Source organism: Phyllostomus hastatus, unplaced genomic scaffold (genome assembly GCF_019186645.2).
Source record: "Phyllostomus hastatus isolate PE091 unplaced genomic scaffold, TTU_PhHast_1.1 phas_contig_198, whole genome shotgun sequence".
NCBI lineage: Eukaryota > Metazoa > Chordata > Mammalia > Chiroptera > Phyllostomidae > Phyllostomus > Phyllostomus hastatus.
The window spans coordinates 1809675-1837080 of NW_025333715.1; the positions used below are offsets into that span (position 1 = coordinate 1809675).

The window sequence follows — 27406 nt, forward strand, 5'->3', positions numbered from 1 at the left end:
GCGCCCCACCCTCCAGCCCAGGGTCCTCAAACAAATGATGCTTCTCTCTCACCTGCTTGGTTACTTTCCTCTTTTTTTAAAAAAAAGATTACTTATAAGCCCTGGCTGGCGTAGCTCAGTGGACTGAGCACGGGCTGCAAACCAAAGTATCGCAGGTTCGATTCCCAGTCAGGGCACATGCCAGGGTTGCAGGCCACGGCCCCCAGCAACCGCACATTGATGTTTCTCTCTCTCTCTCTCTTTTTCCTTCCCTTCCCTCTCTAAAAATAAATAAATAAATCTTTATTTTAAAAAAACAATTCTATTTGCTTAAAAAAGATTACTTATGTTTATTTTCAAAGAGGGGAAGGGAGGGAGAAAGAGAGGGAGAGAAACATCAGTGTGTGGTTGCCTCTCCTGCGCCCCCTACTGGGGACCTGGCCCACAACCCAGGCCTGTGCCCTGACTGGGAATCGAACCGGCGACCCTTTGGTTCTCAGGCCGGCACTCAGTCCACTGAGCCCCACCAGCCAGGGCTACGTCCCTCCTAAGAGACCCCGAGGGTGGTTTATTTGCACTCGCTGTGTTCCTACAATGGCCTGCGTCCCGTGTTGTGGTAACAGAGCACCCAGCTGCGTCCGGGTGGGAGCTCGGAGCGCCCTCAGAGCCGCCGTGTGGAGGCGTGGAGCCCGCTGTTCGGGGTGGGGGGGGCAGGGAGGACGAGGCTCCCCCTCTGCCGGCACTGGGAGCCGGGGGTCTCCCTGGCAGGGAAGGAGCCGCTGTGCGTCCATCGTGTGCCGACGGGGAGGCCCGCGTCCTCACTCGGGCCATCCGGGCGCACCCCAGGCCGCCGGCAGCTGCAGGGCTGTCGTCCAGGTCCAGTGTGGGGGGAGGGGTGCTGAGCGCCCCGGCCCGGCCCGAGCCGCCCTCTGCCTGCCTGTGCACTCCTGGAGCTGCGCCCGGTGCACGTTAGGTGGCTGGCACGCACGGGCTCCACGCTGGCTGTCCTGTCTGCGTGCCTGGCGTCCTTGCGGGGCAGGCCAGGGGACAGGCGGGGGCTGCCCAGGGAGACAGGGTCGGCTGTTGGAGGCAGCCCCCTTGAGGGGGGGGAAGCCTGCTTCTCCCAGAGGTGAGCGGGTCTCCCCGGAAGTTGCTGTGTCCAGAGGAGTTCCTGTGATGCGCGCTGGACAGGGACAGCGTGTGAGAGACCCGCGGGGACGGCCCCAGGGCAGAGGACAAGCCCAGGAGGGACCCTGAGCGTGGGGCTCCCCGGGCGCCTGGCCCAGACAGGGAGGGCTTGCCACCCTGTGGGCTGGGCAGGGGCGTCCCGGCGTCCATGCCGAAGGCGCACGGAGGGGTGAGCAGGAGCCTGGTCAGCTGCGCGGACGGGGGTCCGGCGGCGCGAGGACTCTGTCACAGGCAGACGTGGGTATTCAGGGGGACGGTCCCGGGGTCCCGTGTTGGCTGCTGAACAGAAACCACCAAGCGGGGGCTTCAAACAACGGGCTCCCTGCCCCGGAGTCTGGGGGTCTGACATCCAGGACCCCGGTGCCGGCCGGGCCTGGCCCCTCCGGGGGCTCCAGGGGCGGGTCCCTCCTGCCTCGGCCCCCGGCCGCCGGCGGTCCCGGTTCCTGGCGTCCTGGGCGTGTGGCGGCACCACTCCCGTCTCCGCCTCGTTGTCACGTGACGCTCTCCACGTGTCTGCGTCTCCGTGGCTGTCTCCTTAAAGACACACCGGGTGTCGGAACAGGGCCCACCACACCGCAGTGCGACCTGATCTTTAATCAACTGTGCGTGTGAGACCCCCAGCTCCACGAAGGTCACGCTCCGAGGTTCTGGGGATGGGTGCCCTCTGAATCCAGCGTAGCTGGTCTGGGGGGCTAATTTAAAACTAGGCTGTGGGTGCCCCGCATCCCATGCCCCCCTCACGTGCCCGTCCCTCCACGGGGGGGGGGCATGTGTGTGGGTTGGTGCATCTGCCCAGCCCCCCCCCCGGCGGGGGACTCCCTGACACCCCCTGTGCTCTCTCATCCGACAGCCCAACATTGGCCGCCTGGGCCTGCCCCACGGGCCGTCCGGAGAGAAGGTGGCCGTGGTGACGGTGGACGACTGCGACACGGCCGTGGCCGTGCGCTTCGGCGGCCTCGTCGGGAACTACAGCTGCGCGGCCCAGGGCACTCAGAGCGGCTCCAAGAAGTGAGCACCTGGGCCGGGAGGCAGGCGCGCACCCCATCGCGGCCACGGCTCCAGAGGGGGTCACGGGGTGGGACCCCCCCACACACAGGGCACTCTGGGAGCCCCAGTGTGGGCCGGAGGCAGAGTCCCTCTCCTACTCGGGGGAAACTTTTAGAGCCTTCTAGAACCAGGAGCTTTAGCTGCATCTGCCGTGGTCGCATCCAGACCAGCCCAGGGAGGTGACGGCTGGCTCTGTCCCACCAAGCACTGGCCTCTGCGCCTCGGCGTCCAGCCGGCAGAGCCCCCGTCCGCGGCCCCCGCAGACCCGGAGCAAGCGCTGAGGCAGACACTGGGGCACTCTCGGGGTCCTCTCTCCGTGGTGCCGGCTCCGGGGGTTCTTCGTGGACTCATTGCTACCTGGGCCGTGGCGGGAGGTTACCGGGTTTTGAAGAGCACAGTCAGCGGCACCCGAGCTACGCTGAGCGCCTGCGGTGGGCTTGGGGCCGTCCCGCGCCCCGTTTCCCCAGGTCCTGCCGGCCCCCAGCTGGGCCGGAGGCGGGGCCTCGCCCATTTTACTGATATGGGAGCTCCCCCCTCCCAGAGGGATCTGACCCCCCTCACCCGTGGCCACGTGGTTGCTCACGCAGAACCAAGGTGCTTGCTAGTGGGCTGTGACCTTCCTCCAGGGTCACTAGGGGCTGGAGGAAGGTTGCACCGCTGACCGAGCCTGGCGGGTGGGTCAGGGCCGGATGCAGGCGCGAGGGGCCTGAGGCTGGGGGAGGGAGGCAGGACCCGCCTTGGTTCCGGCCCGCCGGCTGCCGGCCTCCCTGGCTCCCTGCTCCATCCCCGACGTCCCAGGCAGACAGGCCGTGGGATGTCACCGCTGTGCCAGGGCCCCCGAGGCCCCTCAAGCTGCCCGGAGGTCACAGCGGCCGGCCTCTCCCCCACCAGGTCGCTGGACCTGACGGGCCCCCTGCTGCTGGGGGGCGTCCCCAACCTGCCCGAGGACTTCCCGGTGCGGAGCCGCCACTTTGTGGGCTGCATGCGGAACCTGTCCGTCGACGGCAGGAGCGTGGACATGGCCAGCTTCATCGCCAACAACGGCACCAGGGCAGGTACGGCGCGGCCGCCGGGGGTCACGGGGCCGTGGTGGCTGCGGTGGCCACGGGAGGGAGGGCCACTCCACATCCAGGGCAGTGACTGTTCCCGGAGCCGAGCCCGAGTGCGTCCAGCCGGCGCCTGCAGGAGGGGAGCCAGAGGCCAGGCTCTCGGACGTGCTGTCTCGGGGACTGGGGGTCCTGCACTGTCGGGGGGCAGGGTGGTGACCCTGCCGGGCTGGCTGGCAGGGTGTCCTGAAGGCCGAGTCTCTGCCGCTGCCGGAGGGTCCGGGCCCCACCCGCCTCTGGCCGCCGCTCATGGGGCTCCGAGTCCCCGCAGCCGGGTGGGCGTCAGGAAACAGCGACGCCCCCCGCATCGGGTTCTGCTCTGTCCCCAGGCTGCGCCGCGCAGAGGAACTTCTGCGACGGGGTCTGGTGTCAGAACGGGGGCACCTGCGTGAACCGGTGGAGCACGTACCTCTGCCAGTGCCCGCTGCGCTTCGGCGGGAAGAACTGCGAGCACGGTGAGGGCCGGGCGCCGGGCGGGCGGGCTCCGGTGGCCCCTGTGGGGCCTGGCGGGGAGGCCCGGGCTGGGGCGGGAGGCTGGGAGGGGGGCCGTGGGAGCGTCCCAGCAGGTGGGACTGGACCAGGGCGGGCTGTCTGGGACGGGGCCAGACTCGGCACCTGGTCTGAGCAGGGCCAGCGTGCGGTCCGAGACCTCGAGGGTCAGGCAAGCAGGGCAGGGCCTCGAGGGGCCGCCACTGCCCTCACCACGCTGAGGCCCAAAGGGACAGTCCCCCAGGCCCCGGCCCCTGCCTTTCCTTGCTGCCCGGGGGCCCTCCAGCCGACGGCTCCCTCTCAGGGCCGTGATGGGCATGAAGGGCGGGGCCTCGGCTCCCCCGCCCCACCCCTGCGTCCCGTGCACAGGTGTGTAGGCTCGGGCAGGCTTCAACAGTCCTTCATTTGGGAGCAGTACGGTGAGACCTAAGTTTCATCACTTAAAAGGCACGACCATGCTCCCTAAACCTGAGGTAAACCGGCAGGGACGGCTGAGGCCCGGTGAGTCTGGGCACAATCCCGGGGCCGCCCTCGGGGCGCCCAGTGCTCATCGGCTCCGAGAAGTCTTGGCCTGGAGCCGCCTGCCCGCCCCACACCTGCGGGGACAGGGTGGGCACCTGCCCTGTCCCGAGCATGGGCGCTGTCCCCAGGCCGGGCGCAGCTGGTCGGAGGGACACCACCTCCCTGTGGGGGTCCCGGCCTCTTCCCCTCAGCCCGGGACCCTCGTGGATGGGCAGTGGGCCTGCGCCCGAGGGTTTTGGGGAGATGGGGCCCACGGCTCTCCTCGGGGTCTCAGAGGAGTCGACGAACCAGAACCAGGTGGGGCCGGAACAGTGTGTGGGGAGAGCAGAGCCCCTTCCACCTGCGGCCGAGGCCTGCCCGTCCTGGCACCCGCACCCGCTTGGGGCTGTCCCTTGACGGAGTGGAGGCCTGTGCTGTGGGGTCGTGTCTATCTGCAGCTCTCGTCCCCGACGGGTCACCAGTCAGGGTCACCAGTCGGGGCCAGCTTCTTTGTGTCACAAGGCACGTGACACCTGCCGAGGGCTGCTGTCTGCTGTGGAGCAGCAGGTGGGCCAGGCCTCCGGGGCCCCGAGCGACCGGCGTGTGCAGGAAGCTCAGGCTGCAGGGAGGGCAGCGGGCCCGGGTGGACAGAGCGCTGGGGGGAGGGCCCCCCGCGCCCCCCGAGTTCCTGTTGTGGAGGCCGCGAGTCCGGCTGTGGCGGTGCCAGGGAAAACAGCGGCCAGGGCGGGTTCGTGAGCACAGGAAACAGCCGCCCGGAGCTCACGGGGCTGCCGGCCCCGGCGCGGCCCCCACCCGGCGGCCGGGTGCCGGCGGCCTCCTCCGGAAGCCCTCTGGGATGACTGTGTGGTCCCCCCGGAGGGGCCAGGGTGCGACTCGGGCACGGGCCACTGACCACCGTACGCAGGGGCCGGTGGCAGCGAGGACCGGGCCCGGCTTGGCATCGTCCTCCCTTGTGGTCAGTCTGGAGCAGTGTTAACAGCCTGGCCGGGGCTGGTGTCACTTCTCTGGTGGCCCCCCAAACCACCGGGGGGCCCTCGGCTGTCCAGGGGCCTTGCCACGTCTGGGCCCATCCCCCCAGACACCCGCGGACGGCAGGCGGGTTGGGCGCAGGCCCAGGAGCGAGTGCAGCGGCACACGTGTGTGGCGCCCCCTGCTGGCTGGGGCTCTCCCAGCAGGAGACCGTCCTCTGGGAGGCGCCCGCCCAGCACCCTGGACCCAGCCCAGGGGTCCTGAGTCGCCCCGGGCTGCCTGCCGTCCAACCCGAGGGCCCCTGACCACGCCCTGGCCGGGGTCGGGAACCCCAGGAAGGTGGCATGTGACCCCCGTGGCCCCTGGGTTCTGGGGTCAGGCGCCGTAAAAGCGGAGGGCTGAGACCAGCCGGCGCAGGAAAATGAAAGAAGCCCAGATTTCTCCCCCTCCGCTCCCCCCGCACCCCGTCCCACCTCCCCGGGAGCCTGTCCCCGCCCCGCCTGACGCCCGAGGCCCCGTGTCTGTGCCCACAGTCATGCCCCACCCCCAGCGCTTCAGCGGGGAGAGCGTCGTGTCCTGGAGCGGCCTGGACGTCACCATCTCCGTGCCCTGGTACCTGGGGCTCATGTTCCGGACGCGGCAGGAGGACGGCGTGTTGCTGGCGGCCACGGCGGGCGGGTCCTCCCGGCTGCATCTCCAGGTGGGTGAGAGAACCGCGTGCCGCCCCGGACCCGCAGGGCGGGGGGCGTCCCGCACGGGCCCGGGGAGGGGCCCTCCCGTGCGGGCTGCCTTCCACGTGCGTTCTCTTCCTCGCTTTGGCCCTTCCCGCTCCGTCCACACAAATCTTTGGGGAAGGGGGAGAGTTCTGGGAAACTCGGGAAAGGTCATGCGAACCCACACTGTCCCCCAGCTTTTTCCGCCCCCTTCCCGGCTCCACAGACGTTTCCCTGGAGGAAGCAGCTCCTTAGCGTTGGGGGCTGCCCTCTTCCTGTCCCCATCCCCGGTGCAGGCGCGCGGGGCAGGCCTCGCCCTCGCCGCGGCCTGGAGTGGACGTGTCGGCGTCTAGGAGACGCTGCGTGCGAGGCGGCACACCGGGGCCTAGAGACCCTGAGCTCTGGGCGACACGGGTCCCTCATCATCCATCTGGGTGCTACCACACCCGCGGGACCGTGTCCCGCCGCCCTGTGGGCCACCCATCTGGGAACACTCCTGTGTGGCAGGGGCAGAGGGAGGGGACCGAGGTGCTCTCTGCCAGAGGTCCGTCCATGGGGACAGGGCTCCCCGTGGGCTGGCCCATCACAGGGACAGATCCCTGAGGGGCGTGCCCAGCCCTGCCCGGCAGGGGCCGGGGCTCGGAGCCCTGACAGCAGCCGCTGTCTGTGAGTCTGCATGTCCCTCCCCTGTGTCACCGCTCAGAGCGTTTTCAGACTCGCATCGGACCGCAGGGCCAGCCCCTGTCACAGCCGACATTTTTCCCCCGGTGACTCGTCATCTCCTCCGAGCGCCGGGCAGCCCCAGGAGCCCGCGCTGGGCCAGAACTCGGCAGGCACGGCTCTGCCTGGGGGCTGGCGTTTTTCCTTTGCGGTTGTTTCCGTGTTGGAGCAAATTTAAACCGGCTGTTTCGGTCCCGGTGATGAACCAGAGCTCGCACGTTGTCTTTTGGCACCGGGGTCTCCGTAGGAAAAAAGTATGCTGTCGGCAGGAACAAGCCCCGAGGCCACGGACTCCCGTGGTGTTAGAGTAATTCCGCTGTGGGTGGCTCATCGAAGGGAAGGGTTTTTGCCCGCGAGAGTGGGTGGCGAGAGTGGAGGCCTTTGCTGGGGGAGATCGGCCAGGCCCCGGCGGCCACCCAGAAGGCCACCGCAGGGCGGGTCCCGAAGGCCGGTCGTCCGGGCCCTCCCGGAATGCTCTAGCGTATCTCCACGGGATGCGTGGGGGAGGCAGACCTCCCTCAGGCGCCTGGGCTCCGCGGGCAGCAGCTCAGGGTCTCTCGGCCTCCGCGGCCGGCCAGACCAGCGGCTCGGTCACCCGGCGGCCCGGGCCATCTGGGCGATTGCTCCCCAGCGCCCTGCATCTGCCTGCGTCGTCAGTGGGATCACCCGGCTGTTGTCGAACGCTGCTCCTAGATCCGGTGACAGCCCCGCAGTGGCTGCAGGCGCCGCTGTAGTCTCGGGGACCCGTCCTGCAGGAACCGCGTGTGTGTGTGTGTTGGGGGGAGGGGGCGTGTGTCATTTTTATTGCCGCGCCACCGGCCTCGGGCTTTGTCAGCGAGGACGGCAAAGAGCCCGCGAGGGACCGGGGAGCACAGGCTCCCGTCTGGGGACACGAGGAGGCGGGGCGTGGAAAGGTCACAAACTTCTCCTCGGTGACCGTCGACCGAGACGAGTTATTAGTTGTGTTTTCTTCGTGATCAGCTACAGTGTTCCCTATTTTCCTTCACTATTTCTTCTTTGGCCCGCGGGGTGTTGAGGAAGTATTGATGTACTTTGGAATGAGCGACAGGCCCACTTTCCGGTGCCTTGTTCCGGGCTGTTCCGGGCACAGGTGCGGGTCAGGGCGCGTCTGCCTGCGCGGCATTTCGGACCGCGGAGACCGGTGCAGGCCTGCCCCGCAGCCCGGCGGGGTTTGCTCCTGGAGCAGGAGCCCGGCAGTCGCCGCACCGCGGGGTGGTCCCCGTACGTGGGCCTGACGGGCGTTCTCGTCCCACACCTGCGTCAGCACCTGACACTTCCTGCCCTAGAGAAAGGCGCACGCTTCTGAGGGGGTCATGGGCAGCGAGAAAGGACAGCTGCCTGACTGCGTGGGCTGCCCGGGGTCGCCGGGCCCATAGCCTCTCTGTCTGATGGCTGCCCACCCACCTGCCCGCAGATCCTGGACAGCCACATCCAGTTTGAGGTGTCCCACGGCCCCGAGGATGTGGCGTCCATGAGGCTGTCCAGGTCACGCGTGACGGACGGGGAGTGGCACCACCTGCTGATAGAGCTGAAGAGCGCCAAGGAGGGCAAAGACATCAAGTACCTGGCGGTCATGACCTTGGACTACGGCATGGACCAGGTGAGCTGGCGCCTGCACCCTCTTTGGACAAGGCCTCTGCGTCGGGTTTGGGGGAGATCGAGGGACCCTTCCATGCCCCAGAACCTTCCAGAGCCCTGGGAGGTTTGGGGGCACACGCTCTGAGCCTCCCCAGAGTTTCGGTCTCACATCTGCCTTATGCTGAGGCCCCCAGCATCTGCACCTGATCCCCTTTCTCGAGGGTCAGCTCCTGGGGTCAGGAACTGGACTCCGCCCGTGTGCCCCAAAATGTGCCTTCAGCAGGGGCCTCTTATAGCAAAGGCGTCTCTCGAGATACGATTGCGTGCCCCTCACTGGGCCTTTGGGCGCAAAGATTGATATCGCACGGGCTGCTGCCCTCAGAGTGGACGGTGCACGCAGGTGGGTGAGCAGTGAAACCCAGGTGCTGGGACGGGGGCCCCCAAGGTGCGCCTGCCCCCCCCAGATGGCACGAGCGATCCCAGGCCGGGCGCACTCAGAGAACACTCGCTGAACCCCATGAGTTTCCATGGTTCGCAGCCAGGTAACAAGGGGCGTGTCCCACAGGACGCCCACACTCATGGGTGACTGCCAGGTGCTCTTGGCGTCCAGGCCTTGGAAACCTGGTTCCGAGGGCAGACGGCAGGCCCAGTCCATGGGCATGCCTTCCCGGCCCAGGGCCTGGGGGTGGGGAGGCCGCCTTAGCTCCCCCAGCAGCGGTCGCATTTTCCTTCTGCTGCCGACGCCCCCGTTCCCAAGCTCTTCCCCACACGGCGGCCCGCTTTGCAGGCAGGAGGGTTGCCCCCGCCCCCCCCCCGAGCTGACCATCTCGGCGGGGCCGGGACGCAGACGTGCGCCCTGTGACCCGGTTCCCACGGACGGCTGTGTTTCCCGCCGAGAAGGCCGAGCCGGCCCTCCGTGGGAGGCCCAGGGGCCTCGGACCGGGGGGCCCTTGCCGAGGCAGCTGGGCTGGAGGTCTGAGCGCGCTCCTCTCGGCCAGGAGGCGGTCCCCGAACGGTGGACGTGGCCCCTCTCGTTCGCAGGACACGGTGCAGATCGGGAGCCAGCTCCCGGGGCTGAAGATGAGGAGCGTGGTGGTGGGGGGCGTGTCTGAGGACAAGGTCTCCGTGCGCCGCGGCTTCCGGGGCTGCATGCAGGTAGGACGGGGCGCAGGGCCCCGGGCACCCTGCTGGCTGCCGCCGGTCACCTGCTAGTTTCCCGTAAACCAACACTGTAAGAGCCACCCCCGCCTGAACCAACCCAGTTTCCAACTTGGACCCGTCCTCCCCGTGTTTCCCCACCTTCTCTCCCCAAATCCCCCGCCCCCCACTGCCACGGCCGGCCACCTGCATCTCTGCTTTCATGGCAGGGCCAGAGCTGGCCCCTCACTACCTCCACCGGCCCCACCTGTCCACCGCACCTGCACGGACCCCACCCTCGTCCCCTCGTCCAGCTGTTCCGGCAGCTGCTCATAGAGTGGCCCAGCTCACAGCCCCTGGGCTCCCGCCGCAAGGATATAAACTGCATCTCTCCACCTTGCTGCCACCCCCACCCCGGCCTGTCCCCTGAGCCCCTCCCCCAGCCCCTGCTGTGCTCCAGCCCCCCGGCCCCCTGCCCTGGGCCTCGCCAGTGTGGCCCCACTGCGGTGCCTTGGGCGGTGGCCCCTCCTCCCGGGACGCCCACTGCCCCCACAGTCATACCCTCCGTGACCTTCCTTCCAGTGTCCTTCCCTGTGATGCTCACCGGTGGGGGTTACTGGGGCGCAGGAGCCTCTGTCTTCATTTCCGGGGGCCTCTCTTCCCACGCGGAATACGGCCTGGTGGAGGCGGGGTGACCTCACCCCGCCCCCCGCCCCACCTCTCCGCCCCCTCCCCCTCACCAGTCCCAGGGTCGTAGGTCAATGAGGTGTTGCGTTAGAAGCACGGGAGCAGACAGAATCGGGGTTCCTCAACCCCCAGGGCCCTGTCGGGATTCCTGCAGCCCCAGGCCCGAGACTAAGTCCGGCTGCCCTTTCTCACCTCAGGGCGTGAGGATGGGGGAGACGTCCACCAACATCGCCATGCTGAACATGGACGACGCCCTCAAGGTCAGGGTGAAGGACGGCTGTGACGTGGGGGACCCGTGCGCCTCCAGCCCCTGCCCTCAGCACAGCCAGTGCCGTGACACTTGGGACAGCTACACCTGTGTCTGCGACAAGGGTGAGCACCCACCGCGCCCCCTCCCCCATGCCTGTGCGCCCACCTGAGGGCGACGCCTTTGGTGTCACCAGTGCAGGGAGGAAAGCCGAGTGGGGTGGCGGCGTCCCCGCCGACTCTGTGCATCTGGGAGCCCCGAGCTTTGGTTCGGAACGAAGGAGCGGCCTTCTCTCCTTGAATGTGTCTCATCCGCCCTCGGCAGGGGGACCCTCCGGGCCCCATCCTCAGGGCTCGTGACGAGATGAGGGAAAAAGTTAGGGAAAAGTCCACATTTTAACACATGTGCACTTTCAGGGTTTGCTTTGAACCCCGAGGGGCTGTAGTGGTGCTCAGCTGGCGCCCCCTACCGTGTGCCCTGGGGTGGCCGGGCCCCTCTGCCCCGTTCCCCACTGTCCCGGGGCCGGGGACGCCCTCTCGTCTGTCTGCCCGAGTCTGACCCACCGGATGCTCGTGCTCCCCGTGACCGCGCCCAGCGGCCTGGCACGTCGCGTCTGGGGGAGCGCACACGCCGAGATGTCTGACGAGGAGGGTCTGGCTCCGGGAGGCGGGCCTGCCCTAGCCAGCCACCAGCGGCCAGCGGCCAACTCCGCAGGGCGGGGGTGATGCCGGCCTGTCCCCCCAGGGTACTTTGGAAGGAAGTGCGTGGACGTCTGCCACCTGAACCCCTGCGAGCACATGGCGGCCTGCGTGCGCAGCGCGGGCGCCCCCCGGGGCTACGCGTGTGAGTGCGGGTCCCACCACCGCGGGCAGTACTGCGAGAACAGGTGAGAGTCGCCCCTTCCCGGCACCGCCGCCTGCTGTGCGCGCGGGTGCCGCCCCCGGCCCAGGGTCTCCTCCTCCCGTCTCTTCACCCGAAATACACGTGGTTCTGGGCGAAGGACCTACTTTTTTCCCTCAACTTTGGCGAGAAATAAACGAGCGACTGATTGGGCGTCCCGAACTCGGCCTCGGGGAACAGGTTTCCCCTCGGAAACCTGCAAACAGCTGGTTCCCCTGCAGCCCGCCGGGCTCCGAGCAGGCTGGCCCTGAGACACGGGAAGACGCATGTCACCGCGTGGAACACTGTCACCGTGTCCAGCGTGCACGGAAGCCCCGGGCCGGCCCAGGCAATTCACTCTCCCCAGCTGGGTGCCTGGTTCCCCACCGCCCGTGGTCCTCCCTCAGCCCGTGCCGGCCGTTCGGGCGCGGGAGCCTCGGGGCCACCCGCAGCCCCACCTGGCAGGGTTGGCCCGCTCTGCTCTTTGTCACCTGGGGATTGTAAAGTGTGCAGTAATGCTGCCCGTGAGCGAGATGCAGCGGTGCCCTCAGCCCGTGATCTCGCGAGAAGACAGGCACCGGTCTGGACGACAGGGGATGGGAGGCGGGGAGGCCGGAGGAGCAGGCGTTTCAGGGGCAAAGCACCACCAGCAGCAGCAGCGGGGGCCTGAGTGCCGCGGTGGGAGGAGGCTGCCTGTGGAGCCCAGGGGGCCAGGCCTGGGGGCCGGGCTGTCCCGGCATGTCCAGCCAAGGCCCTGCCTCCAACAGTCTTTTCTGGAAGGACTGTGATGCACTCCTTCCACCTGCCACCTTGTCTTCCTGGCAGGGTCGACCTTCCGTGCCCCAAAGGCTGGTGGGGCAACCCCGTGTGCGGGCCGTGCCACTGTGCCGTCAGCAAAGGCTTTGACCCTGACTGCAACAAAACCAACGGGCAGTGCCAGTGCAAGGTGAGGCCGGCCTGCAGGTGGCCATCGGGGTCGCGTCCCCCACCTGCACCCTGAGTGCTGAGCCCAGGGGTGGCCCCAGGTGGACCTGGACACAGTCACACGCATGTCCTGAGCCCAGGGAAATCAGTGCACACTCACACACATGCTGATGTGGGTTGAGGGTTCGTGCTGCCCCCGGAGGGACTGAGTACCCCCAGGCTAGTTTTCACCTGCGAGCTGGTTTGGACCCTGGGAACTGAGTCCTCAGCGCCACAACCTGTGAGAAACAGGAAACTGAGCACTTTCTGTGCTGTTGGCTCAGCCTTGGAATGAGCTGGGTTCTCCTAGCAGGCCACTGTCCTGGTCTTTTATCCGACCAGCATTCAGTGACACCCAAAACTGTCAAATATGAGAAGCCCAGAGCACACCCCACCTCCCCAGTCCGACTCCTGTTTGTGATGGGGGATTCCACGCCTCTTGTCCCAGCCCGGAGCCACACTGCCACCTCGAGTCTGAGCGCAGAGTCCCGTCCCCGCCTCCTGTCCCAGCGCAGAGCCCCGCCTCTCACTTCCTCTCAGAGCGCAGAGCCCCGCCCACTGCCTCGCGTCCGAGCGCAAAGCCCCATTCCCGCCTCGGGTCTGAACGCAGAATCTCATCCCTGCCTCGTGCGTGAGCCCGCAGCCCCGCCCCGGCCTCGTGTCACAGCCTAAAGCCCCACCCATCCCCGCCTGGTGTCTGAGCGCAGAGCCCCATCCTAGCCTCAAGTCTGAGCCCAAAGCCCCACCCCTCGCCTCCTGTCTGAGCGCAAAGCCCCGCCTCTCACTTGGAATCCAAGTGCAAAGCCCCATTCCCGCCTACAGCCTGTGGAGAGCCCCTCCCCCTGACTGCTTTCTGAGACTAGAGCCCCGCCCCCGCCTCCAGTCTGAGCGCAAGGCTCCGACCCCCGCCTGAGGACAGCCCCTCCCGCCTCGTGTCTGAGCTCAAAGCCCCATTCCCGCCTACAGTCTGAGAGCAGAGCCCCGCCCCCTGACTTCTGTCTCGGTGCAGAGCCGCGTCTCCGCCTCCAGTCGAGTGCAAAGCCCCATCCCCATCTCCCTCTGAGCACAGAGCCCCGTCCTTGCCTCGAGTTCGAGGGCAAAGCCCCGCCCCTCGGCTCGTGTCCGAAGGTAAAGCCCCGTTCCCGCCTCCTGCCTCGGGTCTGCGTGCAAGGCCCTGCCTTCCGCTGGGGCCGGGGTGTCGAACTCATTTTCACCGGAGGCCACATCAGCCTCGCGGTTGCCTCCGAGGGGCCGAAGGTCACTTTAGGACCGTATAAATGCAAACTACTCCTTAACAGTTAGGAGAGAGCTAGGTGCTGCTGCCGGGTAGAAACGAGGTGCTGGGCGGATAAAACGAGGTGCAGGGCCGGGTTCTGCCCGCCGGCCTGGTGTTTGCCACGTGTACACTAGGGTCTCAGCGCAAAGCCCGCCCCTCGCCTGTTGTCTGAGCGCAGCGCCCCATCCCCGCCTGGATCTGAGAGCAAAGTCCCATCTCCGCCTTTAGTCTGTGCGCAAAGCCCCGCGGCGCCTCCTGTCTGAACGCAGAGCCCCACTCCCGCCTCCTGAGAGCAGAGCCCCGCCCCCTGGCTGGAATCCGAGCGCAAAGCCCCGCCCACTGCCTCCTGTCCGAGCGCAGACAGAGCCCCATTCCCGCCTCGAGAGCGGAGCCCCGCCCCTCGCCTCGCGTCTGAAGGCGCACCCTCGCCCCCCCCACGCCCGGTGTCTGAACCTGCTGCGGCGTTCTCTGCCCTAAGCCTGTAAGACCCCTCCCTCCTCGGCTCGGGAGCGCGGCGTGCACCCTCAGCGTCCTGTTAGCAGCTGCTGTTGAGCTACTGCGACTGGGTCCAGAGTAAAGGTCCGCTGGTCCAAGTAGCCGCGTGGCGTGTGACCTGTGCCTTCACGGGGATGCGCTTGCACCCCAGGAAGGGAAAAGGGCCATTGTAGGGGCGCGTTCTGATGCTCCCCAGCTCCCCTCAGGGCTCCAGAAACGTGACTTGTCTCCTGAAATGCTTAAATGAAAAAGTCACAACAGCCATAAGGAACCAGGACCTGGCTGGTGGGGCACCAGGGGGCGTCGGGGGGCCGCAGGGGTGGGAGGGCGGTGGGGATGGGTACTTTAGGGAAACGTGCCTGGAATTTTTTTTTTCCTCACAAAAACTATAAGACGTGCAGAAAGGAATTCAAAAGGTGACAGTGGCGTCCCGTCTGCCGTCCCGGGGTGACTCTCCATGCGTGTGTGCCTCCTCCCAGCACCGGCACGCACGCAGTCGGGACCCCGTGCCGACTGTTCCGGGTCCCTGCTGCCATGGGAGCCGTGACACTGGCCGGGAGTCTGCCCAGGTCACGACCCATTCCAGTTTTCAGTGGGGGACCCTGGAGTGACCGGGCAAGGCTGGCGTGGCCAGTGAGTGGCTGAGCTGGACGTGAACCCAGGACCTTCTGAATCTGAAGCCCATGCTCTTGACCCTGACCTGCCCAGTGGTAGACATTCAGGCAGCTCCTGATTTCTTCAGAGGCCCAAAAGAAAACGCTGCAAAGACCATTCTCGTACCCGTATCTCCGTCTGAATCTCTGGCCCTTTTTAGGATGAGTAGGCAGGTGGCCTCAAAAAGCTCACTAAGAAACGAGAGTGGGGTGCTCTGCTGGAGAACGCCGCGGTCTGGCGTGGCCCGGGGACTGTGGGTGGCGGGAACCTGGACGTGGCCCAGGACTCACCCCTGGTGGGGAGGGGCCCCACCGGCCTCTGGAGCCCCACGCGCTGCCCCTGGCGTTTGCAGGAGAACCACTACCAGCCCCTGGACCAGGACGCCTGCTTGCCCTGTGACTGCTTCCCCGACGGCTCCCGCAGCCGCGCCTGCGACATGGACACGGGGCAGTGCGCCTGCAAGCCCGGCGTCATCGGCCGCCAGTGCAACCGCTGCGACAACCCTTTCGCCGAGGTCACCGTGCTCGGCTGTGAAGGTCTGCGGTGCCCCTGGTCCCCCTTGGGGCCGTGTCGTGGGCACAGGCCGCCGGGCATGGGTGTCTGGGTGTCTGGGTGTCTGGGTCTCTGGGGGACGCGCAGCAGCTGCAGGGTCTGGCTGTGCCCACGTGGCCTCTGTGAACCTGGCCCCTCGTCAGAGCCGGGGCCACCCCCACCCGTCGTCCTCGCCGCTGGGTGGGGGGCCTGAGGGGTCGGTTTGCTGGGGGCAGAGGGCCCTGCACGTGTGGGGGCACGGCTGAGGGCTTTCCTGCCTGCGCCCCCCCCCCCAGTGATCTACAGCGGGTGTCCCAGAGCGTTTGAAGCCGGCATCTGGTGGCCGCAGACCAAGTTCGGGCAGCCCGCCGCGGTGCCGTGCCCCAAGGGCTCCGTGGGTGAGTGCCGTGGCCTGTGAGGACGTCCCCTCCCAGCAGGAAACCCCGGGGGAGGCATGTGGTTCGTGGGAGAGCTGGCCGAGGCGGTGGAGCTCATGTCCGGTGTTGAGAAACCTGGTTCAGCCAAAGTGTTGGGGGGGAAATAGGGAACTTTTCCCTCAATGAGAAGCAAGAAAACCTGGGAAGGGCACCATGGCGGCGCACGGAGCGCCGGAGACACGTGAGCTGTTTCTCCGCTCAGCAAGGGGGTTCGCTTCGCAAAGTGGGGAGGGGGCTGCATCTGCCCTTCAAGGGGTGCCGGGAGAGCGTGCAGCTCGGGGCGGGCGTGGGGTGTGCGTGGATGTGTGGGCACTGGGCCGGCAGCTGAGCTGGCTTGTGTCACCGGCTTGCTCCGATGTGTGCTCCTCGTGGCTGGGCTGGCTTCGCGGCCGTGGCCCCTGCTGCTCCGACCCGGGCCAGTGAGGGGCGCACTTCTCCCCTGGGGTTCACACCGCAGACAACGCGTGGGGTCTCGGTACCCGCCCCCCGGACAGACACGTGTTCATTAGCCATGAGAACTTCAGGTTTCTCGAGCGCACCCTCTCCTCCCAGGAAACGCAGTCCGGCACTGCAGCAGCGAGAAGGGCTGGCGGCCCCCTGAGCTCTTCAACTGCACCACGGCCTCCTTCGTGCAGCTCAAAGCCACGGTAGGGGCGGGTGTGGGGAGGGGCCGCTGGGAGGGCTGGCTGGGCGTCCGGGCAGCTGGGACCCTGCCTGAGGCCAGGCGCTGGCGCGGCTCAGAGCACATCTGCTTCTTCTCCGTGAGGACCCAGCTCTGCGTCTGATTCTGCAAACTCCAGGCCCCCGGGGTCGTGTCCCTGGGTCATGTCCCCGGGCCCAGCCCCAGGGGCGGGTCGAGCCTGCTTCTGCCCCTTTCCCTGTTCCCTCAGTGCCGCAGCTGGGGTATTTTGCCAACTGCTCTTTGGCCCCACAGACCCTCCTTTGCTGTGCCGCAGCTGCCAGCCAGGCCCACTGTGGGGTTTTGGGGGGGCGGTTCTCAAGTTCTCTCCTGACAAGGCAGTTCCCACGGGAAAGCGCTGTGGCTCTCTGAACAAGGAGGGCCCCCCACGCAGCCACACAGGCGGCAGGCAGGTCTGCCGACACCCCATGTGCTCCCCCCACCCCCGGCTCCAGAACGAGAAGCTGAGCCGGAACGAGACTCGGCTGGACGGCGCCGGGGCGCTGCGGCTGGCCAAGGCGCTGCGGAACGCCACGCAGCACGCGGGCACGCTCTTCGGCCACGACGTGCACACGGCCTACCAGCTGCTGGCTCGCGTCCTGCAGCACGAGAGCCAGCAGCAGGGCTTCGAGCTGGCCGCCACGCGGGACGCGGACTTCCACGAGGTAGGAGGGGGCGGACGCGGGGTCCCTCGGGGGAGGGGGGGCCCCCGCGCGGGCAGGATGGGCCGGGAGCTCGGGCGGGCGGCCCTCGGGGGCTCAGAGGACGGACGTGGTGCGTGCTGGGCTGTGCGAGGTCTCAGGGCCCGGTGTCCTGCTGGCCACACTCCCCCTTACCCACGTGAGCCCGGGCCAGGTCCGCGACCAGCGAAACTGGTCACGGACGTTAGAACAACTCGGGAAGGGCACAGGCGGGTCACCGTCGGGGGGACAGAAACAGGGATGGCCGCTAGCAGCTGGCCGTTGAGTTGGGCCCAGGCGGTGCTCTGTGCGGTTTACGTGAAGTAGCTCACTGATTCCGCACGCGCATCCGTGAAGGGGTGCAGCCACCCCCCAGTGTACAGTGTAAGGAAACAGGCTGGAGCACCAGGGGTGCACAGAGCTCCTGAGGAAGGGGATTCCGGGGTCTCTGCTCTGAGCCGCACACCCTGAGGTCCAGCTTTTGGAAGGCATGGCCTCTCCAACGCGGACCCCCCTGCCCGCCCTCTGTGCGAGTCCCTGGCCCCTGAGGAACGTCTGTTTGGGATGACCCGTGAGGAGACTCATCCTCCTGATGTTTGCAGACTGCTCTTGGGGCGCAGGGCCGCCTCGCTTCCTCCCTGCTTCTCTCTAGGCCTCCCTGTCTGCGCAGAGCCCTGGGGGGTCCCCAAATCTGCACAGAGTCCTAGGGGGATCCCCCCCGTCCACACAGAGCCCCAGGGGTTCCCCTGTCTGTGCAGAGCTGTGGGGGAGCCCTTCATGTCCACACAGAGCTCTGGGGGGTCCCCCCTGTCCACACAGACCCCAGGGCCCAGGCAGGGAGGCTCCCCTCACCCGCACTGCAGTCCAGGCCTGAGAGTTTGGGCCAGCGGACTTTGTTCCTGCCGCTGACTCTTCGAGAATGCACGTTCCCCACCGGTTTCTGTCTCGGACTGGGCTCCCGAGCCCCGGAGACCCCGCGAGTCTGCCCCTGCTGCCTCAGCCCCATTCACATAGACCCTGGGGCGTGCGGGGACGGGGCGTCACCACACAGGCACCCGCTGTCCCCTCCCTGCCCGGGCCCCACCCAGCCTGGCCTCCGGAACCCGGGGAGCCCCGGTGGGTGAGCCAGGCCTCCCCGGGCTGGCCGCGCCCCCGCGCTGAGCACTGTCTGTCTGTGTGTCTGTGTGTCCGGCCAGGATGTCGTCCACGCCGGCAGCGCCCTCCTGGCGCCGGGCACCAGGGCGGCCTGGGAGCACATCCAGCGGAGCGAGGCGGGCGCGGCCCGGCTGCTGAGCCGCTTCCAGGACTACCTGGGCAACGTGGCGCGCAACCTGCGCAGGACCTACCTGCGGCCCTTCGTCATCGTCACCGCCAACATGAGTGAGCCCCGGGCGCCGGCGCGGGGGTGGGCGGGCGGCCCGCGGGGGCTCGGAGGCACAGCCCGGGCCACCCGGGTGCACCGCCCCGGTGCGGCCACCTCCTGGGGAAGGGTCAGCAGCGCTGCCCCCCCTTTCCTTGCTGTACAACGGGGACATTGGACACACTCTGTCCAGCCTGTCCACCAGTGACCCGCAGAAATACACATGTCCTCCCGGGCCCAGGGCGGGACGGGGCGGCGGACAGGGCCAGAGCCAGCAGCAGAACGGACACCTCGTGAACCGAGTCCCCGCGTGCTCAGGACAGGCTGCTCTGGGGTCAGGGGTTCCCCAGTCGGCCCCTTCGTCAGCAGCAGCCCCACCCGGCCGGGCGGCGCTGGCAGAGGGCAGAGCCCCCGGGGGGCTGGCCCGGCGGGAGGCTCCTCGTTCCCCCTGCGGGTGTAGGGGTGCTCGGGCAGGACCAGCGATTGTCCCTTCCCGGACTCGGCCCCTTGATTTACCCACTTATCTGTCGCTGGACGGGTCTGTGACCCGCGGCGTCCCTACCAGGGAGGGGCGGGGGCGCCCACTGTGCGCAGGTCACGCTGTCACTTCCCGGGCTTGCCTCCCTCCGGTGCCGCCCCGTGAGTCCCGACCCCGAGGGCCCTGGGTGCCCGGTCGGCGACCGGACCTGCCGTATGTTTGCCCCGTCCTGCTTGGGAGCCCCCTGCAGGGCCCCAGGGGTGAAAGAGCTGGGGGTGGGGGGCCAGGAGAGTCTGGTCCCCAGACTGCGTGCGGGTCAGGGCGGCGGTGCCCGACGGCGCCTGGGGCGGGGCGCTGCTGAGCCGCACGCGTGACGGAGACCGCTGTGCCCGCAGTCCTGGCCGTCGACGTCTTCGACAAGTTCAACTTCACGGGAGCCTGGGTGCCGCGGTTCCAGGACGTCCCGGACGGCTTCCCGGAGGAGCTGGCCTCCTCCGTGTTCTTCTCGGCCGACTTCTTCCAGCCCCCGGAGAGGAGGGGTGAGGCGTGGGGACACCGGGCGGGCCCCAGGGGTCCTGCTGCTCCGCGCGGGGGGCGGGTGCCCTGCGGGGGGCGGAGATGCCGGCCCTCACTCACAGCAGGGCCGTCCTGCAGTCTGGGGGGCGCTGGCCAGGGCGTTTGCTGCTGTCGGACCCGAGCGGCGGCTGCTTAGGTGTCTCCCCGGTGACCTGCTTCCCCCGACACCCACCCCCCCCACTCCCGACAGGTGGACTCGTGCTCGGCCCACCTTCCACCTGCCCTCTTGGGCATCGCCAGGCCGGCGACCTCTGCCCTCAGACCCTCACCTCCCACGGGGGCCAGGTCCCTTCTCTGCCCTGACTGTCCCCTAGGTGGACTCTCCGCCCAGCCCGGGCCTCGCCGCCCATGCCCGTGCCCTGACCCACCCTCGGCCCTGACAGCGGAGGGAGTGCTGGCTGCTCTGCTGGGGTGAGGCACCTGATGCCTCCCCCACACGGAGCCTCCCAGACCCCCTGGCCAGCCTGCTGGTCAGTTGGAGACATGCGGAGCCCGTCGGGTGGTGGGGAGCTGAGGCTTTATTTTTTTTTTTTTAAGATTTTATTTATTTTTAGAGAGGGAAGGGAGGGAAAAAGAGAGAGAGAGAAACATCAATGTGCAGTTGCTGGGGGTCATGGCCTGCAACCCAGGCATGTACCCTGGCTGGGAATCAAACCTGCGACACTTTGGTTCGCAGCCCACGTTCAAACCACTGAGCTACGCCAGCCAGGGCAGAACTGAGGCTTTAGACCCAGTGATATATTTAGGGCCGGGCAAACCCAGGCCAGGACAGACCGGCTCTCCACGCCAAGGCGAGCTCCGGGGCCTCCAGACGCTCCTGAGAGGCCACCATGCCGGGGACAGTGTCCGGTGTCCCCTGGCCCTTGTGCGATGCTCCCGGGAGATGGCAGCAGCCCCCCCCCCGCCCCCAGCACCCCCTGTTCTGCGGCCTTCCGTCTCCCGGGCCTCGTGTGTGGGGACGAGAGAGACCCGGACTGCCTTGTCCCACTCAGCAGTGTCCGCGGGGCCCGGCAACGTGGACCCCGTCACGCAGGTGTCCAGCCCTGCCCCCTCCACTCTTGCTCACGTTGCAGACGGCCCTGCGGTGAGGCCCGGCAGTCGGAAGGCCGCCCCGCAGACCCCGCAGACCCCGCGCCCCGGGCCCAGCCCCGAGAGGGAGGCCCCGTTCAGGAGGCAGAGGAGGCACCCGGACGAGCCCGGCCAGTTCGCCGTCGCCCTGGTGGCCATCTACCGGACGCTGGGGCAGCTGCTGCCCGAGCACTACGACCCCGACCGCCGCAGCCTCCGGTAAGGCCGGCCGGGAGCAGGCGCGGGGCCCGGTCTGGGGGGGCTCTGGCATCAGCACCTGCACCTCCCTGCCCTGGCTGGGCGGCTCGGTGGGTGGGAGCTTCATCCCATACACCAAAAGGACCAAAAGGACCAAAAGGACCAAAAGGACCAAAAGGTTACGGGTTCGATCCCCAGCCCGGGCGCGTACGGGAGGCAGCCGATCGACGTGTCTCCTGGTGGTGTGTGTCACGGGGCCGCCACAATTCCGTACCCATGGCGTCCCTTCGTCTTCAAATTCCGAAGCCCACCTCTGACCCAGAGGTGGCCGCTCCCCGAGCACACACCCCACCCGTGACAAAACCCGCAGCGGGCCCCACGCGCCCGCCACCCAGGCTCGCCCCCTGCGGGGCCGTCCCTCCCGCAGAGACATCTGTCCCCGTGTCCCCGGCGAGACCGCCCACGGGTGTCCCTCCCACGAGGTCCGCTAAGCCCCTGGGCCGCTGTGCTCTCGTCCCCGCCGCAGGCTGCCGGGCCGGCCCGTCATCAACACGCCGGTGGTGAGCGCGGCGGTGTACAGCGAGGGCGCCGTGCTCCCCAGCCCCCTGGAGCGGCCCGTGCTGGTGCGGTTCGCCCTGCTGGAGACCGAGGAGCGCACCAAGCCCGTCTGCGTGTTCTGGAACCACTCGCTCACGTGAGACCCCAGGGGACCGCGGCGGCGGTGACAGGGGTGCCGGGCCGGGGACCGAGAGGGTCCCGCGTGGCTCAGGGTGGGGGGGCGGGAGGCCCCGGCGGCGGAGGGAACCATCCCCCCCGTTTCCCCGCAGCCCCGGGGGCACCGGAGGCTGGTCGGCCAAGGGCTGCGGGCTGCTGTCCAGGAACCGGACCCACGTCACCTGCCAGTGCAGCCACACCGCCGGCTTCGCGGTGCTCATGGACGTGTCCAGGCGCGAGGTGGGGGGGCGCCGGCCCCGGGGCGGCCCCCCCACCTGGCTTGGTCCTGCCACGGGTTCCCGCCCCCCTGGCTCCTGCCCCGAGGAGTCCGTCTCGTGTGAAGGCGGCCTCAGAGCACGGCCCTCACGCTCCCGTCTCTCGCCCTCCCGCCCGCCCGCCCGCAGCACGGAGAGGTCCTGCCCCTGAAGATCGTCACCTACGCGGCCGTGTCCCTGTCCCTGGCCGCCCTGCTGGTGGCCTTCGTCCTCCTGGCGCTGGCGCGGACGCCGCGCTCCAACCTGCACAGCGCCCACCGGAACCTCACCGCCGCGCTCTTCCTCTCGCAGCTGGTCTTCGTGGTCGGGGTCACCCAGACGGCAAACCCAGTGAGCCCCCCCACGGCCCCCACGACCCCCCGCCCGGGCCCCACGGCCCCCACGACCCCCGAGGCCCCCCCCACCCGGGCCCCACGTGCCCTCGGGGGCCGGAGCGGAGAAGGCGGCCCTGCCCACAGAGGCCGCGGCGCCGCGCCGGGTTCTGACGGGTTTCCTGCACTGGCCGCCCCATCTCGGGCCAGAGGCGGTCGGGCTCTCGGTGCCTGGCCGGCTCCCGGGTTTCCGCACACCGGCGTCTCGTCTGTGTTCTGCCGCTGGAGAGGGGCGCGCACGCCGGGCGCCAGTCTGTGCCCGCACGGCTCTGTTGGTTGAGCGGTGAGGTGCTGTATCGCTAACGTTTCTCCTTTAAAAGAGAAGTGGTCTTACGGATTTGTTTCCCACATTGCTTAAGGCCACAGGCCCCCACCCTCCTCCCGACGGACCCTCCCTCCCTCCCTGAGCCAAGGGCGTCTGGTGCGCACGGGCGAGCAGGGGCGTCTGGTGCGGGGTTCGACCGCCCGGGCTCACTCTCCGCCCCGCCCCCCACTGACCGCAGCCTCCCCGCGTCCGGACAGTGTCTGGTGTCTGAGGCGGTGATCTGCCCCTCGGTCTCTCCCCTGCTCGCCCCCCGCCCCGTGCTGTGTTCGGTGAATGTCACTCCACGGTGGTCCTTCGGCCACCTCCGGGATGATTTTGTTTCTGGGGAGAGTGTGGCCCATCGAGGTTGGCGTGGCAGCAGGGGGCACTTGGGCTCCCAACGAGACGGCTCTGTGGGGCCCCCACGGGGCAGCCTGGCCTTGGCTCGCTGTGCGTCACGGCGGCCCCGTCTCCGTTCCCGCCCTCCTGTGTCTGTGGGGTTCGGAGTGTCTCCTGGGTGCAGACCCCGAGACCCGGGGGTGGGGCTGACGGGACCACAGCAGGGACTGGAGACCTGCTTGCCCAAGGGTCGGGGGTGGCCGCCAAGGCCACGACTGTGGTCTGGGGCCCTCCGTCTGAGCAGACCCCCTCCGCAGCGTTCGACTTCAGACTAAACGCCCACACGACCGTTGGAACGTGACGGGAAAGTGGGGGCTTCCAGCTCCTGCTGAGGTCACGGAGGCCCTGCCTGCCGCTGGTCCCCGGGTGGGCTGCAGAGGGACCCTGTTCCGCACCGGGAGTCCGAGATGCCGCCGAGACTGGTGGCGCTCGGCCACTGTCGGGCGAACCTAACACAAAAGCTTATTAACTCGGCGATGTCTCCACTCAGGCCCCCAGACCCCGCTCCCATGGCCACGTGGCCTCCCTCCCCGCGCCTCCCGGCCCTCAGCCCGCGCTGACGGCCCCTGTCCCCGCAGTTCCTGTGCACGGTGATCGCCATCGTCCTGCACTACGTGTACATGAGCGCCTTCGCCTGGACCTTCGTGGAGAGCCTGCACGTCTACCGCATGCTCACCGAGCCGCGCAACATCGACGCCGGGCCCATGCGGTTCTACTACGTGGTGGGCTGGGGCATCCCGGCCATCGTCACCGGTGAGGGCGCACGGGCAGCCCCCCCCGGGGCGAGGGGGGTGCCGGGGCTGGGAGCCCACCACCAGGGGCCTGTGTCAGACGAGCCAGCACCCCCGGGCCCGGGCAGGAGCACTCTCGGGCCTCACCTCCCGCCTGCCCCCGGCTCAGTCCGCCCGGCCCGTCCCTCCGAGGGTGACCGTGGGGCCCCGGGCCCTGCCTGCGTGGGGGGGGCGGGAGTGTCCGCTGTGGGCCTGCCCGCCCCGGCTGCCCTCACCCCTCTCCCACGGCCAGGCCTCGCGGTGGGCCTGGACCCCCAGGGCTACGGGAACCCCGACTTCTGCTGGCTGTCCCTCCGAGACACCCTGATCTGGAGCTTTGCTGGGCCCATCGGGACGGTCGTAGCTGTGAGTACGGTGGTGGGGCCCCGAGGACGGGGGGAGCCGGCTGCTCTGAGGGGCAGGGGCAGGGGCAGGAAAGGCTGGAGTCACCCTCTGACCGGGTGTCATTCTCAGACCCGTGGGTCCCCACCTGCGTGAGACGTCGGTATCAAGCCCCAGGGGTCCCGGGCGGGCAGGCAGGCGGGCGGGCGTGGGACACGGGCGGAGACGCCCGGCCGCAGTGTTTGCCCTGCGGGTCTGTTGTGGCAACACAGACGAGTGGGTCCTGACTGTTTGCTCTCCAGGTCAACACGGTCCTGTTTGTTCTGTCAGCCAGAGTGTCCTGCCGGGGGGAGCGCCACTGCTACGAGAGGAGGGGGGTCGTGTAAGTCGGCACTGATGCTGACGGGGGGTGGGGCCCGAGGGGAGGAGCTCGGGCGGGGCCTGCCCCCCCTGCCCCGCCCCCCGCCCCAGGAGCCAGGCCCCCGGCTGCTCCCAGGCCCGCTGCAGCCACTGGCATGGCCTGTCCCAGAGACCGAGGTCGGCCGGACAGCGGGGCCGACAGGCCACTGTGGCGGGGGAGGCGGCCGCGTCTGGACGCCATCGGGGCAGAGTGGCGTCGGGTCTGAGTGGTGTGCAGGCCCTGGGAGGGGGTGGGGCGGGGTGGGGCGGGGCGGGGGGCACACTGGGACGCAGGGGTGTGCAGGATGGAGGGTCGCCTCTGAGGGCGGTGTGGGGTTGCTTTAGCGGTGGCGTCACTACAGGTGGGCTGTGTCTGTCTCACCTGGGACGGCGTGGCCGTGGCAACAGGTGCGGCCAGGGCTGGGGGCGACGGCAGCAGGTGGGCAGGGGAGCCCGGGTGATGCTGCAGCCCCAGGGAGGACGGAGGGAGCCCCCAGCAGGATGGGGGCCCAGCACAGGGGAACCTGCAGTGCTCTGGGGGCGGAGGGGGGTCCGACTCACAAAAAAAGTCTCAGAGGGTCGGGCAGGGTGGCAGGAGAGCTGGGCGAGGAGCCCTGGACCCTAGAAAGGCTCGGGGAGACGAGGGAGGGCGCCCCGTGGGTGGGTGCTGGAGCCGGGGGGGCGGGCGGAGCAGGGGGCGGCGCACAGCAGGGGTGCTGGTTCTCAGAGAAGAGAGGTTTGGGGAAGGGACAGCCAGCAGGCGGGTGGGTGGGTGGGTGGGCGGGCGGACAGATGGGTGGATGGGCGGATGAGTGGGTGGCTGGACCGGTGAGCGGCTGGGGGAGGGGAGGAGGGCTGGAATCAGGCCGGTTACCCCCCCGCCCCAGCTCCCTGCTGAGGACCTCCTTCCTGCTGCTGCTGCTCGTCAGCGCCACCTGGCTGCTGGGGCTGCTGGCCGTGAACAGCGACGTGCTGGCCTTCCACTACCTCTTCGCCGTCTGCAGCTGCCTGCAGGTGGGCGGCTCGGGGGGGCCAGCCCTGGGGGTCGGGGGAGATCCTGGGTCACCGAGGCACCTTTCTCTCTGAAAGGCCTGGACCCCGTGGGGCTGGGAGGGTTCCTGAGGAGATCCCGGCCCAGCGTGCAGGCTGCGTCCCGGCTCTCGGGACACACGGGCAGCCGCGCGGCTGTGGTTCCAGAGCCGCCGCAGTGCAGCACCGGGTCCCGCCACCGGAGGAGCCCTCTGTCCCAGACGCGCCCTGCCCGGAGCCGTCCGGCCAGCCCTTCCTTGTCCCCCCCGCCCCTGCCCAGTGTTGCCGGGGCTCAGCCAGCGCAGGGCCCTGTCCCCTCCCCACGCGTAAATCCCACGTGTGTCCCCAGGAGGGGGGCTGGCCACTGACCGTTCACACCAAGGGCTCCCCAGGGAGGTGGTCAGAAGTGACGTGGGGGACTCCGGGGGGCTCCCGCGGCCTGGGATGGGCCCTCCAGTCCTCGAACGCTAACCGCCCTGGCAGGCCCCCCGGGGAAGCAGGGCCCCTGCAGGGGGAGGCCGAGCCCGGGGGCCCTGCCAGCCAGACCCCGCTGGCTGCTTTCCTGACCTGTCCCCTCCCCCCACCGCCCCCAGGGCCTCTTCGTCCTCCTGTTCCACTGCGTGCTCAACAGGGAGGTCCGCAAGCACCTGAAGGGGGCGCTGTCCGGGAAGAAGCCTCACCCGGACGACTCGGCCACCACCAGGGCCACCCTGCTGACGGTAGGGGCGCCCGGGGGACCCCCCCCCGTGCAGGCCTGGGGGCTGGACAGTGCTGCTCACCGGGGGTCCGTGTGGGGGTCCGGGGGGAGATGCAGCTCTGAGCTCTCTGCACCCCTCACAAAGGGCTGGGCTGTCCCCGGAAGGTGGCGTCCTGCCTGACCAGATGGGGACTGTCACGGTCGCAGTCTGCTCTTCAAGGTCTCAGGAGGGCAGGGCCCAGCAGGCCAGGGCTCCAACTGGAGGCAGTGGCTGAGGGTGGGAGGCCCCCCCGGCCCCCCCCCGGGTCCCCCCCCCGGCTGCGGCGCGGCCCCTGCCTCCGCCCCCAGTGGGGTGCTGCCAGGGTCCCAGCACTGGGGCTTGCTGCTGTGGGGACAGGGCCACCCTCTGCCCTGGAGCTCCCCGCTCACCCATGACCACGCCCCTCCCCCACCCTCCAGCGCTCCCTCAACTGCCACACCACCTACAGCGAGGAGCCGCACCTGCTGCGGACGGCCCTGGGCGAGTCCACCGCCTCGCTGGACAGCACCGTCAGGTGGGGCCCAGGCGTCGCCCTCGCTGCCCCTCGGGCGGGGATGAGGGGGGGTCAGCCCTTGTCGCCTGTGCCCTGCTGTTCTAGCTCATGAGTGCTTCCCAGTGCACTCAGAGAACCTTCCAGAGCCCACATGGCCATCCTGGCATGTTCAGCAGGTGTTTGGTGAAGTCAGGGGGCCACAGCACGCAGCCCCCAGAACAGGGGTGCTGAGCACCCCCCTCCTTCCCCCCCCCCAGGGACGAAGTGGGCCAGAAGCTGAGCGTGACCTCTGGGCCCGCGCGGGGCGGCCCCCGGGAGCCAGACTCGTCCTTCCCCCCCAGGACCATCAAGAAGCCCCACGGTGCGTGTGCCCCGGGGGTGGCCCCTGTCAGCCCACGCGCCGCCTCCCCGGACTGCAGCCGGATGTCTGGGCCCCGGGGGCCCTGCTCTGCCTCGGGCAGGAAGCCCCACCCCCCGGCCTGAGCCCCGCCCCCTGCCGCCCGCAGGCCAGGACTCGGACTCGGACAGCGAGCTGTCCCTGGACGAGCAAAGCAGCTCCTACGCCTCCTCGCGCTCGTCGGACAGCGAGGACGACGGGGTGGAGGCCGAGGACAAGTGGGACCCAGCCGGGGGCCCTGTCCACAGCACCCCCAAAGGTGAGGGGGCGGGCACCACAGGCCAGGCCTGTCCCCCAGGACGGGACAGGGGGCGGCACAGCGGAGGGCGGAGGACGGAGGCCCTCCCCCGGCCACCGAGTGCAGGCGGGGCAGTCTTGGGGTCTCTCTGGGGGCTCTCACTGCCAAGACCCACCGAGCGGCCGGGGTGGGGGAGCCAGCAGAGGCGCCAGGGGTTGGGTGCAGTGGCGGACTGCGGCCGCACCCCACTGTCAGGGCCTC

General features: G+C 68.9%; 1 protein-coding gene across 2 annotated transcripts in view; it reads left to right on the forward strand.

Moving 5' to 3' along the window:
- The window catches only part of CELSR1 (cadherin EGF LAG seven-pass G-type receptor 1), a 90356-nt gene that overhangs the window by 59214 nt on the left and 3736 nt on the right, over positions 1 to 27406 (forward strand). For both annotated transcript variants that reach the window (XM_045834779.1, XM_045834780.1), the window contains exons 6-32: positions 2018 to 2175; positions 3106 to 3269; positions 3650 to 3775; positions 5834 to 6000; positions 8169 to 8354; positions 9374 to 9487; positions 10354 to 10528; positions 11148 to 11289; positions 12108 to 12228; positions 15023 to 15206; positions 15498 to 15599; positions 16191 to 16285; positions 16773 to 16982; positions 18194 to 18377; positions 19231 to 19374; positions 20485 to 20698; positions 21204 to 21371; positions 21505 to 21631; positions 21796 to 21996; positions 23319 to 23493; positions 23764 to 23876; positions 24155 to 24234; positions 25139 to 25265; positions 25874 to 25999; positions 26437 to 26531; positions 26768 to 26871; positions 27017 to 27166. In XM_045834779.1, the coding sequence (XP_045690735.1) occupies positions 2018 to 2175; positions 3106 to 3269; positions 3650 to 3775; positions 5834 to 6000; positions 8169 to 8354; positions 9374 to 9487; positions 10354 to 10528; positions 11148 to 11289; positions 12108 to 12228; positions 15023 to 15206; positions 15498 to 15599; positions 16191 to 16285; positions 16773 to 16982; positions 18194 to 18377; positions 19231 to 19374; positions 20485 to 20698; positions 21204 to 21371; positions 21505 to 21631; positions 21796 to 21996; positions 23319 to 23493; positions 23764 to 23876; positions 24155 to 24234; positions 25139 to 25265; positions 25874 to 25999; positions 26437 to 26531; positions 26768 to 26871; positions 27017 to 27166 (3952 nt within the window). The remainder of the gene's footprint in view (positions 1 to 2017; positions 2176 to 3105; positions 3270 to 3649; positions 3776 to 5833; positions 6001 to 8168; positions 8355 to 9373; positions 9488 to 10353; positions 10529 to 11147; positions 11290 to 12107; positions 12229 to 15022; positions 15207 to 15497; positions 15600 to 16190; positions 16286 to 16772; positions 16983 to 18193; positions 18378 to 19230; positions 19375 to 20484; positions 20699 to 21203; positions 21372 to 21504; positions 21632 to 21795; positions 21997 to 23318; positions 23494 to 23763; positions 23877 to 24154; positions 24235 to 25138; positions 25266 to 25873; positions 26000 to 26436; positions 26532 to 26767; positions 26872 to 27016; positions 27167 to 27406) is intronic.